Genomic DNA, 14,851 nt, shown 5'->3' with positions numbered 1-14,851 from the left:
TTTCAAAGTTTCTTAAGCAAAACAGCAGAAATCTTGACAAGCAAGATAAAAGACCAAGTACAGTCTCCAAAGCCCGATTTCTCATTTTGAAGTGGGCTCAGTTTAGTCAGATGCTAGGAAGTAGTTGGTGTGTTGAGGATACTTTGTGTACTGAAACTCTCATTTTTTAGTTCTCTGCATGAACTAGCTAGAAGTTCACCACGTGGAGGACCTAAACCCCCTCATTTCAGTTGAGCTCCTTAACCTGAATTCAACTCTGCCCTGCCTTAGCAAGCTGCTTCCCTTGATGTGTACGGTGTTCTGCTCTTGCACACGCTGAAGTTTCATTTTCTCACGATTAGAATAACTTGCATCGCTGTGGCATGTGAGTTTACCTCAGTGCTACGTTCCCCACACGGCACAGCACTCAGCAGTCAGCCTTTGCCCACGGTCGGGTGCTGGCTCTCAGGCGGGGATCCCGCGGGGCGGTGCGGCCGCCATAGCTGCGGCATTCAAACGTGCCCCGCTCCCGACACCCCCCGCGAACGCTGCCCGCCCTCGCCCCCTCATTGGCTCTGCCCTCAGCACCGGCTACTTCCTATTGGTGTGATTTCCTTTCCGCCCCGCCCCTGCTCCTGATTGGCGCTGCCCGCCCGGGCGTCCTCGGTGGCCTGCGGAGCGGCTGCTGCGCCCGTCGGCCGCAGCTTGAGGCGTGGGCTGAGAGGCGGTGTGCGGGCTCGCCTCTATCCGCCGGCGGGTCCCGCCGAAGAGACAGCGCACCGGTACTTTCCGGTGAGGTGGGAGTGGGGCGGGGCCCGGCCGCCGCTCGGCGCGGCGTCCCTGCCTGTGGCGGGTGCGTGTAGCGATCTCTCCCTTCGGCCCTGCAGCGCGCGCGGCCGCCATGGCGCTGGTGCTGGATCTCCTCAGGCGGGTGCTGGAGTACTTCGGCTGGCCACCCGACCAGGTGAGACCCTCAGGCGGGGGGTGGGGGGCGGCTGTCGCCTGCCGGGCGGCGCCTGGACACCTGCTAGTGCCGGGCGTCTCGTCTGCAGCCGCTGTGGCGAAGGGGAGAGGAGGGGTCGGCGCCGCCGCGTGGTGCGGTACGACGGGACTTGATCCTTCTGTAGATCCTTGCGGTTGGGAAAGCTCGATCGGCGTGGTTAGACACGCTACCCGCATGTGGGATTGCGTGGGGTCGCTGTTCTGATACAGCCATTCAAGTGGTCCTTTTTTCTCTGAACAGAGAAAAAAAATCAGTAACTTTAGTTGTTAATGTTTTGACGTTTTAAATGAAAACCTACATAGTGATTCCCAAGTAGTAGTTAATCCTGTGTTTTCAGAGACTTGGAAAAGGCATTTTATGGGAAACTGAAAAGGTTAACTAATGCGGTGTCAGGGTCTGACATTAGAGTGTGAGTTTATGGGCAGCTCTTCAGTGATGGATGTCAGTAGTGAAGCACTGCTGCAACTTGCACTTCTGAGGAAATTCTTGGTTTACTTACTTGAAACTAATAAACTATCTCTAGGAGTACTAATTTGATTGAGCTATACTGGTTATGTTCTGGTTGCGTTGTTGGGAGTTCTTGTTTCTTTTCATAGGCCGTATTTTTGGAAGCTCACATGTTCAGCAGCAGTATCACTCATATGATCAGAACATGCCTGCCTTCAGCAATCTCATCAAGAAGGCATTTCCAGCAGTTATATGCCGTCATAAGGAAGTATCACGCTAAGGTACATTAAACTTATTTCACTTCTTTACTAATTTGTTCCCCCAAAACGTATCTAGATGCTTACAGTTACGCAAATACACACTTTTTCTTTTGTCACTGTCTCGGAATATTACTAGCCACGTGATGTAGCTGCTACATTCTTTGTTGGCCTTTGAGCCACTCTAAAATGTGTTGGGTGCAGGCTGTATCTTGGCCATGTTTTGGAAACAGTCTGTTAAAACCATTGTAGGCCTCTTTGGACTTTCAGCTTGAGAAGAGCATTGAAAGGTCAGGTTAACCTGACTGTGTTATATTTAACTACATTATAACATTAAATTATTTAGTAACTTTGATTGTAAGAATAGCAGACTTTAATTTTCCTTCTCTGATTAAAAGTTATTCTGTTTTTTAGGTCATATCTGTTTGCCAAAAAAAGAAATATGGATCTACTCGAAGTGTTGTCCGTAGGCTTGGGACAATTCTTTCCTTAGAGCCCCACCCAAGACCTTATTTTCAAGTAAGTAATTTATTGTTATATATATGATGTAAAATTATGATGTAGTGGCAATCACAGAAACATGGTGGGATGTCTCCCATGACTAGAGTGCACCAGCTGATGGCTACAAGCTCTTTAGGAGGGATAGACAAGAAAGGAGAGGCGGTGGGGTGGCGCTCTATGTTAGGGACTGTTATGACTGCTTTGAGTACAAGTGTAGTGAAGACAGGGTGGAGTGTCTTTGTGATAGAATCAGGGGGAAGGCCAACAGGGCAGATGTTGTAGTGGGAGTCTACTATAGGCCACTCAACCAGGACACAGAGGTGGATGAAATATTCTACAGGCACTTAGGAGAAATCTCATATCGCTTGCCCTTGTTCTTGTGGGAGACTTTAACTTCCCAGATATCTGCTGGAAATATAACACAGCAAAGCGGACCAGTCCCGGAGATTCCTGGAATGTGTGGCAGACAACTTCCTGACAGAGCTGGTGAGTGAACCGACCAGAGAAGGTGCCCTGCTGGACCTCCTCTTTGTGAACAGAGAAGGACTGGTGGATGATGTGGCGGTTGGAGGCCGACTAGGGCACAGTGATCATGAAATAATAGAGTTCTCTATTCTTAGAGAGGCCAGGAGAGGGGGAAGCAGAACTGCCATCCTGGACATCCAAAGGGCTGACTTTGTCTTGTTTAGGCAACTTCTTGACAGAATCCCTTGGGAGATGGTCCTGAGGGGTATAGGGGTCCAGGAAGGCTGGGCGCTCTTTAAGAAGGAAGTCTTAATGGCTCAGGAGCAGGTGGTGCCCCGATGCTGTAAGAGAAGCCAGTGGCAGAGAAGACCACCCTGGCAAAACAGGGAGCTTTGGCTGCAACTCAGGGAGAAAAGGAGAGTTTACGGCCTTTGGAAGAAGGGGCTTGCAACTCACAATGATTACAAAGAGGCTCTGAGGCTATGCAGGGTGGAAATCAGGAGGTCTAAAGCCCAGCTAGAAATTAATCTGGCTTCAACAGTCAAAGATAACAAGAAATGTTTCTGTAAGTACTTCAACAGCAAAAGAAAGACCAGGGAGAGCCTCCATCCCCTGCTAGACCCAGGAGGTAACATGGCAACGAGCGATGAGGAAAAGGCTGAGGTGCTTAATGCCTTCTTTGCCTCAGTCTTTAATAACAGAACTAGTTGTACTTAGGGAATCCAGCCTTCTCAGCCAGAAGACAGAGACTGGGAGAATGACCCCCCGGCAATCCAGGAGGAGACAGTCAGTGACCTACTGCATCACAGAGACACACACAAGTCTATGGGACCGGATGGGATACACCCGAGGGTGCTGAAGGAGCTGTCTGGGTTTCTCGCCAAGCCGCTTTCCATCATTTACCAGCAGTCCTGGCTGACCGGGGAGGTCCCGACAGATTGGAAACTGGCCAATGTGACGCCCATCTATAAGAAGGGTCAGAAGGATGATCTGGGAAATTACAGGCCTGTCAGCTTGACGTTGGTGCCGGGGAAGCTGATGGAGCAGCTCATCCTGAGTACCATCACACAGCACATGTGGGACAACCAGATATCAGGCCCAGTCAGCATGGGTTTATGAAGGGCAGGTCCTGCTTGACAAACCTGATCTCCTTCTACGACAGGGCGACCTGCTTATTGGATGAGGGAAAGGCTGTGGATGTTGTTTACTTTGACTTCAGTAAGGCCTTTGACACTGTTTCCCACGGCATTCTCCTGGCAAAACTGGCTGCTCGTGGCTTGGATGGGCACACGCTTTGCTGGGTAAAAAACTGGCCGGATGGCCATTTTTTTACGGTGCAAATTGTTGTGGGCCCAAAAAAAGGGGCCCAAAGAGTTATGGTGAATGGAGTTAAATCCAGTTGGCGGCCGGTCACGAGTGGTGTCCCACAGGGCTCGGTTTTGGGGCCACTCCTGTTTAACATCTTTATTGATGATCTAGATGAGGGGAGCGAATGCACCCTCAGTAAGTTTGCAGATGACACCAAGTTGGGTGGGAGTGTTGATCTGCTCGAGGGTAGGGAGGCTCTGCAGAGAGATCTGGACAGGCTGGAGCGATGGGCTAAGGCCAACTGTAGGAGTTTCAATAAGGCCAAATGCTGGGTGCTGCACTTGGGCCACAACAACCCCCACCAGCGCTGCAGGCTTGGGGAGGAGTGGCTGGAGAGCTGCCAGTCAGAGAGGGACCTGGGGGTGTTGATTGACAGCCGGCTGAACATGAGCCAGCAGCGTGCCCAGCTGACCAAGAAGGCCAATGGTATCCTGGCTTGTATCAGGAATAGCATGGCCAGCGGGGACAGGGAAGTGATCTTACCCCTGTACTTGGCACTGGTGAGGCTGCACCTCGATTACTGTGTTCAGTTTTGGGCCCCTCACTACAAAAAGGACATTGAATTACTCGAACGTGTCCAGAGAAGGGCAACAAAGCTGGTGAAGGGTCTGGAGCACATGTCGTACGAGGAGTGGCTGAGGGGACTGGGGTTGTTTAGTGTGGAGAAGAGGAGGCTGAGGGGAGACCTCATTGCCCTCTACAGCTACCTGAAAGGAGGTTGCAGAGAGCTGGAGATGAGCCTCTTTAACCAAGTAATAAGCAATAGGACAAGAGGTAATGGCCTTAAGTTGCACCAGGGAAGGTTTAGACTAGATGTTAGGAAGCATTTCTTTACAGAACGGGTTGTTAGACGTTGGAATGGGCTGCCCAGGGAGATGGTGGAGTCCCCATCCCTGGAGGTGTTTAAGAGTCGTGTTGACATAGCGCTGAGGGATATGGTGTAGTTGGGAACTGTCAGTGTTAGGTTAGCGGTTGGACTAGATGATCTTCAAGGTCTTTTCCAACCTAGACGATTCTGTGATTCTGTCATACGCTTCAACTATTTAAGTTTCCTGGTTTCTTAATACAGTGGTAGCTTTCCTGGTTTTTTTAGCTTGTATAACTCTGTGTTGCATCCCTTATGCTCGCTGTCTTCAACTTGCTTATAGCACTTTTTAAAACTTCCTTTTACTGAGGCAGACCTTTTGGTACGTGCTGAATCTGGTTTCTCTTCATCCTTTTTTGTTTGCTTGTTTTTAGCTTGTTCAAGACCCAAGTCCGTTGGGTAATGATGAACAAAGCACAGCTCCAACTCCTGTAGCTCCGTCACTTGCTGATGTCCTATGTGTGGAAAATAACGAGGGACAAGCATTTACTAGATTTAGGTAAGTAAAAGTAGAATATATGCATAAAAAGGAGTAATAAAAATCACTTATGTCTTCTTTGTGGTGTGTGGTTTTATGGTTGTGTGTTTTTTTGGTTGGTTGGGTTTTTTTATGTTTTTTTTTTTCTTTTTTCCTAGCCCTTTCACGGTTCCAGCTAACCCTGGGAACCTTTTGTTTGGGACAGTTCCTGCTTACCTGGAAATTTTTACTATGTAGAGTATTCTGATGTGAAAGATTTCTGAAATTGAGTCCCCTCTTTTCTCTACCTAGTAGCATATCAGATGCATTACTGGTATTTTGTTTTCCCCACAAAGTGCTTTGCGAGAGAGGGAGTTTAAGGAAAACTTGTGTATTGCAACATACAATGAGATTATTCTTATCTCTATCATTTTAGTTTACAAGCATTTTGATAAATGTTATAAAGGGGAGAATAAGAAAAAAATATTTAAATGTCTCCTTTTGACGTTGATTACTACAGTGCTATGTGTGTAAACCTTGATGGTTGCTTTGATGGAAGGAAAAACATAATTTATTTTAAAAATTTACCTTGAATATAGTTTTTATAATTCTTTCTCGCTTTTACAGCATGCTAAAGAAAAATATTTTTACAATTGTAAAATATTAACAAGTACTGTGAAATGACAAATTATCCAGGAACATGCAGACATAAATAGTCTTCTGCCCCCTGAGAAGGAATAGCAAGTTGGCTTATTGTTAAAGGATCTGTTCAAAATCAGAGGAGGAAGCAGACAGAACCAAGATTAAAATTTGGGCACTTGTATTGTCTTGTACTACTACATCTGTATCAGACAACATAACTCTAGTTCATATTGGCATGTGTTTGTGATCTTTGCGCTGATTGCTGGTAACGAAACTACAAGAAACTGATGAAATAATGCACTTCTTACTAGAGAAAGTTTTGATAAAGTTGTGTTTCATCTTGTGATTCCTGAGATGTTACTGTTGAATTATGGAAGGTTTTTTTGCAGCAGCTGTAAAATACTGGAAGAGTAAGAATATTGTTCAAAGGAACTGTGGCCCGTTTTGTCTTGCTTGTGCTGTTCTTTAGTCAGTCTGATTTACAGATCCATGAAGGTCCATTCTTTTGTTGTTTTCATTCTTTCTTCCTCCTTCTTTCCTGGCTTTGTGGGATGTTTTTCAAGAACAAGTATATCATAATTGGTATCTTTTTCTTCTGAGGCAGTGTGAAAAGCAAGGTTTTTTGGCAAATCAGAAAGTAATGCTGCAGGTCTGATTTGAAGTAAAAGGCTGACTAATGTAAGGGAAAAGGTCTGGTTTTGTTTCAGTCAAAACTTAGTGCATCTTCAATAAATAAATAAATTTAATTTCTTTGTTTCATAATTTGTTTGCACTCATTCTATATTTTAAGGTTATTTTTGCAGGCACAGACTTGAAACAATTTCTAAAATTAAAACCTGAGACTGTAGCACAATTTTCTAATATAATCTGTGTTCATATGTAGCTTACAGAAGATGAGTTTCTTATTCTGTAAGTATGTATTAAAATTCATGATTATTCTCCAATATATTTTCTGAAAGATTGCAACTTTTGCTGCTTGCAGTGTTCATCTTGCAGAGTTTTGGTAAATGACTAAAATGTGTGAAGCTTAATTATTATTTGATCATTTCTGTTTGACTCTATTTGACTCTCTCTCTTGAAAGAGATATGAATATCTACTGTTTCAGGTAGGGAGGTACACCTTTGTGGTGTCAGTCTAATAGTTATTGAATAAGAACAGCTCAATCCTGCATTATGACCATATGATGTATAATCTATCCCCACATAAATTAGCTGACTTTTTAATGATGTCTTTTCAAGAATCTGCATAGTACTTGAGCAAAGGGAGACTTAAAATATTTTAAAGGTTACGAGTAGATAAAAGTTTAAAGTTTCCTTAAATAGTTTGCAAATTTATGTCTTGCTGAATGATAATTTGCTTGAACAGATAGTAAGTTTTGAGATTTCCATTGTTGGCTGAGCCTTTTGAAACTGTGTCTTTGTTGCTTTCCAGGACTGAATTATGGGGAAAAGAAAAACGTACAGTGTATCGTGACCTACATCCATCTATAGCTTCAATACGAAGCGTCGTAAAACACAGTACACAAAAAGACTGTCTTGTTGATCAGGCAGCACTCCAGAAAATTTCTGCGCTTGAAGATGAGCTAACCTTTCTTCGTGGTCAGATTGCTGCGATTGTTTCAGCACAGGCATTGGGAAGCATTCCATCACGTAAGCCCTTCTGGTTTGAAGCAAACCAGTTCTCAGTTTTTTACTTTGGAGTTCCTGTTCACAGCTTGCTGTGTCTGATACTGATAGAGAACATCTCTAACTTCTCTAATTAAAGTTACACCAGCTAAATGTACAGAATACAGTATTTTGTTTCTCTTTTTAGTATTTGGTACTCCTCCCCCACTTCTATTTTGTGGCCTGTTTGCCAGTTTTAAATGTACTTGATCCTAAGGGATCTTTCTACTCATTTCCGTGTTTGTGAAGGAGCTTAGTAACAACACTATCCATAGGCTACCAATTACTGTTTAAAAAGTTACAGACTATTAATTATCTCTTTTGGGTTTTGTACTGTTTCTGACAAGTCATCAAAATAATGGATAGAAAAAGTATTCTAAGTCGGTCAGGTTCAGGCTTTAACACAAATGCTGCAAATAGATGTGTCATTAGAGTATCAGAGATGGAAGTTCATATTGGAGACCAACTATCTTGTGACTTTTTCCCTTTAAAAGTTTTGAGCTCTTGATTGTCTTACTTGCAGACTAACCCCACTGTGGTGGTTGGAATATTTGGACTGGTGTGAGGTAGTTACTTTTGTGTGACATTGTGAGGCACCTCTGTGATTCAGTTAGCTGTTGTCTCTTCTTTTGTCTCATCTCCATTGCACTCAGTATTGTAGTCTATTTTACGTGTTTTATGGTTATCTTTGCTTTGCTTTTGCTTCATGTGTTTTATTCTAACCTTCACACTGTTGGGAACGAACTGTATGTAGTAGCAGGCTGCTTTGCTGTGGAGTGTTGCTTTGCTGATTTATCTAGTGCTTAGACTGAAGATACAAATAGAGAAAATCAGAGCAGCACAAGACACCTCAGACTGATCATTTCATGTGTTCTAAATCTGTGGCTTTGAAATAAAAAATGTTCTTTGTTTTAAATAGAATTCTTCTTTGCTATAATGTGTGAGGTGTGTAAGAAAGTGCTTTAAGAGGGCTGTCTTACCTTGATGTTGCTTAATACTGTTAATTGTGAAGGTATACTGCCTGAAAGTCACTACTTTTCTTTTCTAACTGCATCCAGAAGCCTTTAAAACATTCAGCACATCAGATGGATTTTACCCAGTGCCAGCCATGACTTCTACGCCATTGTCCGTCTCTCACAATCACTTTGTAATTCCCTCGCCTCCTCCACTTCCTTCTGGTGTACCATCTGGTGTTGGTGCTAGTAATTTGGGAATTGAACTTATAAAACAACGTCGTGCTGAAAGAAACAGTGGTTCAAATGCAGCTGGTAGTGCTGATCACCAGAGGACGAAGAACGTTCCTAGTATGATGGATGTTTTGAAAGACCTAAACAAAGTTCAGTTGCGAGCTACTGAGAGGTAGGTTGAATTGAATGTGTACCTGAGTAAGTCAAGGCTATGTAAGCATCACAACACTTAGGTACCACCAAAGAACACCAATGTGAAACATCATTTAATGAGCAGCTACTGCTGGCAAACCTTAAGTTGGCAACTTTGAAGGTCACAGCTTGGAACATAAGATAGGTACTTGTGACATGGCTTTTAGATGCATTTAAACCAGGCTGAACATCACAGCATTTAAAACTAGTCTCCTGCTTTAGTATACAAATATCAGGTTGTTGTGGGGAGGTAGGTGTGTTGCTATCTGAAGATTGCTTACGAAGTTGCCTACACAGTCACAGGAAACTGATCCAAACAAATAAATTTTTGGATTCACTGTGAAAGGACAAATCCTTGGGGAAACACTGGGAAACTGTAAACATACCCAAAGAATTCTGGTCCTAGCTTTCAAGTGTTAAAGGAAATACATGCTGTATCTTTTATTGAAAATGTTTTGTAAATTGTATTTCAGTAGTGCAGTTGGATTATAAATATTTTTAATGGTCTGCTGTTTTGATGGTAAGCACAGTTGACATGTTACAAACATGCATTACTAAAGACTGCAGTAGCTCTTTGGGTCAGTGTTGATGTGCTCTGCTAGGTGTGATGGAGGTTGTCAGATGTCTCTTCTGAAATTCTTGAGCTGAAAAAGTATATGAGAACAACTGAGGCTGTAACAAGTATGTGGACCTCTTAATGTGCGAAGAATGTCACTTACCAAAACTTACTGCTTTTTTATTTCAGCATTTTCTTAACTGTGATTTTTATCCCTGAAAATAACTAGAACAAGCAGCGGACAAATCATCTATATGCAAGTCTAAAGCGTACCTTTACACTTTTGATGACATTTTCATAGGAAATAAAGCAAATATAAAGTGCACTTGGGTAAACCTGTGTGTTTCCTTATACGTGTTTTCTTCCATGTAATTCCATGTCTGGTGAGTGAAAGTGAAATGTTCAGGTTGACAGTTTTAACAACCATCATGTTGAGCAGAGGCATAATTAGTAGGAAGTGGTAGGTGTGCATGCAAAATGCTTTCTGGATTTAGGCATCTGCCTGTATTCTGAAGGTAGAACTTAACTGAATAATGAATTTGTATTGTTGGAGGGAGTGATGATGATCAAAATTGCTATAATGTTTCAAGCAGCAGTCTGATAATAGTTTAACGTGTGCACTGTAAAGGGAAGACCTCTGTTCTTGCAAGTTGAGAGCCTGAAGATCACTGTTTCTGCCACCTGAGCACCAGTTTACACATTGGGCAAGTGCTCTAACAGCTTGATTCTATAGGAAGGGTGAACTCAGTCCTTTCAGGTTTCATGTTAAACGATTTCTACTGTAACTGCCAGACTTTGAACTCAGTGCTATCACTGTGCATTAATAGGTACAATTCGCTGGCCTGGAGACAGCACTTTACTAGCAGAAGTCTGAATACCTCTAGATTTTTTTCAAGTATCTCAGCGGTTAGGAAGTCTTTCTTACAATTTATTTTCTTGAGCTAGTCACTAACTTCCACATTTATATTAGGTCTTGAGGTGCAGGTGCTGTTTTGATCTTGCATCTCTTTGTTATCTTTTGATTTTGAATTTGATAACAACAGTTTTTCTAAATTAAAATACAAACTCTGCTTTTTAATTTTTGCCTATAAAATTTTTATATTTGGATGCTCAGGTACTCGCTTAGAGGGAAAAACTGTCTTTGAAGCCTTTGTGCCAAATCTGATTTTTTTTTTTTTTTTTTAATAATGAAACTTGAGTTAAGTATGGTTTCTAAATGGGGCTTTATGATCACCTGGCTGCATAGTTAACTTAAACAAAGTGATTGTTTTCTTTAAATATAATTGCTCTGAGGAATTTTGTAAGTTTGTTCTTTCTCGTGAGACCATAGACAGATATACTGTTCCGAACTTAAAATTAATGAATTTTAAATCAAATTATATTCACAATGGTTATAAAATATGTTAGTGGGAATCTCCACGTACCTTAATATAATTTATAAATGAGATCTGTGGTGAAAACTGTACATTTTGCTTTTTTTTCCTCATTATTTATTTGCAATACCTTAATACTTTGTGTTGATTTACTGTCATTTTTTTTATGGCACACCATCAAGTTGTATTTTCAAGCCAAGAATGTGGCTGACAAGTTGTTAAGTGTACTTGTATTAGTCCTATTTGGTGAATTGCTATAAAATAACATTAGCAGCCTTATTTGTGTAATCAGGGATTTATAGGATAGGGTGTATGTAGAAGTTCTGTCACTAGATTTTGGATCACTCAGTACAGAATAAGGGGCAGTAGACAATTAATTTTCTTTTTTTTTGTAGGTCACCTGGAGGTACTCCTCTTTCTAAACCCAAAAAGAGGCGAAGTTCTGACTGGGATCCAGTTGCTCTACTAACTCATGCACTAAAGCAGAAATTTGCACATAAAAATGATGATGAAGATGATTCCCTGGACAAAGAAAATCGATCTTTTGATAGCTCCCCATTTTCTAGTCCAGAGATCCCACTGGTATGTGTTTATGTAAGACTGTTTTTTATGTTCTTGAAATGACTGCTCTTTTCATGGATAGTTGCAGGGTTTTTATGAGTCTGCAACTTCTCTACAATGTTTTTAAGCCATCGGCCTAGGTAGTTGCTTTTTTCAAGTATAATCAAGGCAGAGAATGTCAAAGATCATTTATTTTGAGTGGACTTAGACTGGTAAATGCACTTCTAGATATGCCGAGAGGGAAAACTTAGAAGGCTGACTTCAAAAATTCAGCTCACAGTTGATTGAACTATGGGCATTTGCTTCATGGTAACTGGCAGGTATCCATGCATAGAAACTGTGTGTCTGGTTAGTAACACTAACTAGTTGTTGACTAATTTTACAAATAAAGATGCTAGGAAGGTGCAGAGAGGTCTGACTAACATGTGCTATGTGTTCAGAAATGAAAATGTAAGTATTGACTGTAATCTTTTTCTTTGAGGCAGCATCATTTCTGCACAGATTGTATCTTTATCCAGAATGAGATGTGATTCCGTATGCTGTTGCAAAGCCCATGAAAAATATAGTTTTTGCTATGAACAATAGAAGTGTGGTAGACAGAGCCATTGGACAAAGGTGATTCTGAGCGCTGGTTTCTGTAGAGGAGCCTGTGCAAGCTACTTCAGCTTCCACAGTCCAGCAGTACTGTTGGTTATTTGTTAGACTTCCACAAACCTCAGAACTGCTTAGATGAGATGGATAGAAATAATTGGCAGTAATTTAAACTGTGTCTCTCTGCTTAGCAATTCTATCTTTAGATCTTAAGAGTGAGATAAAGGTTTGGACTGGCATTTGTTAGCTCAGTGGAGGGAAATAATAATGCAAAATGTATAATGGAAATCTAGACGTTCTTTGAAGGCTGCTACTTATACGCATGGCTAGCTGTTTGGCTGAAAACTTAGTTTTCCTTAAGGAGTGTGTTTCTAGCTATAATTTTTTTTTTTTTTTTAAATTTCAGCTGCCACAAGGATTTTGCAAGTGAAATGTAGCATATTTACAGACTAGTGAGTCAACAGCTCTGGTGCAGTCTTAATAAATTTCCCTGTTGACTTGGGGTTTTTTTCCCCCAAAGGAAAAATTAGAAACTTCTTAAAAATAGCCAGGCTTGTATTTTGGATGCTGCAGACCATTGCATTGCATAGCTGACATACCTGAGTCTAGATGCAAAGGTCAAAGTTAGATCCTGGAACGCCTTGTCCTGGTTTCGGCTGGGATAGGGTTAATTTTCTTCCTGGTAGCTGGTACAGTGCTGTGTTTTGGATTTAGTGTGAGAATAATGTTGATAACACACTGATGTTTTAGTTGTTGCTAAGTAACACTTACCTAAGTTAAGGACTTTTCAGTTTCCCATGCTCTGCCAGCAAGGAGGTGCACAAGAAGCTGGGAAGGAGCGTGGGCAGGAGAGCTGATCCTAACTAGCCAAAGGGATATTCCATACCATAGGATGTCATGTTCAGTATATAAACCGGGGGGAGCTGGCTGGGGAGGGGGGATCGCTGATCGGGCATCGGTCAGTGGGTGGTGACCCACTGTGCATCACTTGTCTTTTCTTGGGTTTTATTGCTTTCTCTTTTTGTTATCTTCTTTTTCATTACTGTTGTTATTATTGTATTTTATTATTATTTTTATTATTATATGTTATTCTGCTTTAGTTAAGCTGTTCTTATGTTGACCCACAAGTCTTACTTTTTTTTTTTCTCCCCCCCCTCCAGTTCTTCTCCCCATCCTACTGGGAAGCGGCGGGGAGTGAGTGAGTGGCTACATGGTGCTTAATTGCTGTCTGGGGCTAAACCATGACACTTGTTTATGGAATAGCTTTTGTGCCAGGATCTAACAGCTGAATTATGAAGTCCTGGAAGAGAGATTGCTTAAGGCCAGCATAATCAGGAGTAGATACAGAAAGATGGGATTTTTCTGGTTAAAGCAGAATAATCTCATGAGTTTGTAATCAAGGCTCTAATAGTTTACTCTTGAGTGTTTTGAAGAATAAATGTACTTAAAGTAATTGCACAGGCTTACTATTTTATTCTTCCTGCGCTAAGAGAAGTGCATCAACTCTTCCAAACTGTCTTTATTGTAAACATCTCATTCAGTAGTGCTGGGTATAATTTTGTTTAACTTCATCCCTGCTCCCCAGGTTGGACGTTGCAGTCTGAAGCCAACTGCAAAATCTAGCCTTACAAGAACTGATGAAGTTAAGCAGGTACCAACGTGAAAAGTGAGAGCTCGTATTTAACTGATGGAGACTTCTGAGGAAACTTCATAGTGTGTGTAAGTGGTGGGTCCACTTTGAAACTGCTGTAAGGTGCTGTGATGTGTTCTAGCACATGTCTCTCCTATGCTATTGAAGTTTGAGTAGGGTTTGTAAAATTGGCTTTTCCTTCTCCTTAGTTTCCCAGCAGCCAAACTTGTGAATGTGATGCTTTTATGAGAAGCATAGACCTAAAAGAAGGCTTTTATTGTCATGGAGCAGTGTCTTTGAAACCTGGGAAATGTAGGAAAGAAGTGAGTGCGAGAGAAAAAAATAAGTATTGGTGTAGCAGCTGAGGTGTGCGCTCTTTTTGCACTCCAGTGTAAATAATGAGGAAGTGTAAACTTTTTGTTCGTGTGTTATGTATAACTGACTGTATATAATGGTAGCTAATACTGTTTCATTAGAATGGTATAGTTGCTTCAGTTTTCCTTGCAGTTTGGTGATGCAACTCCATATTCCATGTGCAAACAGTATTCTAATTTATTTTGGGTGAGTAGATGAACTTTTATGTTTGTGAAACTTAGTGCTGTAAGTAAACTGCAGGTTGTCTGTTAAATGCCTGTAATATGGGGGAGTTGTGTTCTGAAATAAAGACCTTGTAGAGAGATCTACTAGCACATAGTCTAAATTCCATATGTAAATAAACATTACCTCTCTCCTTGGCTTCTCCATACTAAGTCTATTTTGTTCACAAGAGTTCATAAAATAAAATTTACTTTATATCATAGAGGTGTGTGGTACTGGTGTTTTGTGTGGCAGGCTAACTTTTTTGTATATTAAGAACTGACCATATCAGACAATTTCTTAAATAAATTGTATTAACTAAAATTAATGAAAATAGAGCTTATATTTTTCCTGCCAGAGTCCTAGATGGAGTCCCTTACTCACAAATTTATTCGATCCACTGCTTACAATACGTGCCTTTACTTAATCTTTTGGCTAATGATCCTGATGTATAAAACAAAAATCCTGTCAATTAGACTGTTGAATGTGTGCCTTATATATCCTGTGTTTCTTCTTTTTCCCTGCTAACTTACACA

At 41.5% G+C, this 14,851-nt stretch overlaps 1 protein-coding gene across 1 annotated transcript; it reads left to right on the top strand.

The window, feature by feature from the left end:
- The first annotated feature begins 573 nt into the window (after positions 1–573).
- MTFR2 (mitochondrial fission regulator 2) lies at positions 574–14,538 on the top strand. The gene is made up of 8 exons (XM_074862600.1): positions 574–943; positions 1,579–1,710; positions 2,101–2,205; positions 5,260–5,384; positions 7,417–7,634; positions 8,708–9,008; positions 11,353–11,539; positions 13,695–14,538. Exons 1-8 carry the CDS (start codon positions 881–883, stop codon positions 13,770–13,772), a joined length of 1,209 nt encoding a protein of 402 aa, XP_074718701.1. The 5' UTR covers positions 574–880; the 3' UTR covers positions 13,773–14,538.
- The last annotated feature ends 313 nt before the right edge of the window (positions 14,539–14,851 follow it).

Source organism: Strix uralensis, chromosome 3 (genome assembly GCF_047716275.1).
Source record: "Strix uralensis isolate ZFMK-TIS-50842 chromosome 3, bStrUra1, whole genome shotgun sequence".
Taxonomy (NCBI): Eukaryota; Metazoa; Chordata; class Aves; order Strigiformes; family Strigidae; genus Strix; species Strix uralensis.
Note: the sequence above shows the minus strand (reverse complement) of the source record. Positions and strands in the feature narration are given on the sequence as shown.

Coding starts and splice junctions, on each gene's coding strand:
- MTFR2 (XM_074862600.1), top strand. CDS start 881: ATGGCGCTGGTGCTGGATCTCCTCAGGCGGGTGCTGGAGTACTTCGGC. Junction 944..1,578: donor TCGGCTGGCCACCCGACCAG/GTGAGACCCTCA, acceptor TTCTTTTCATAG/GCCGTATTTTTGGAAGCTCA. Junction 9,009..11,352: donor CAGTTGCGAGCTACTGAGAG/GTAGGTTGAATT, acceptor TTTTTTTTGTAG/GTCACCTGGAGGTACTCCTC.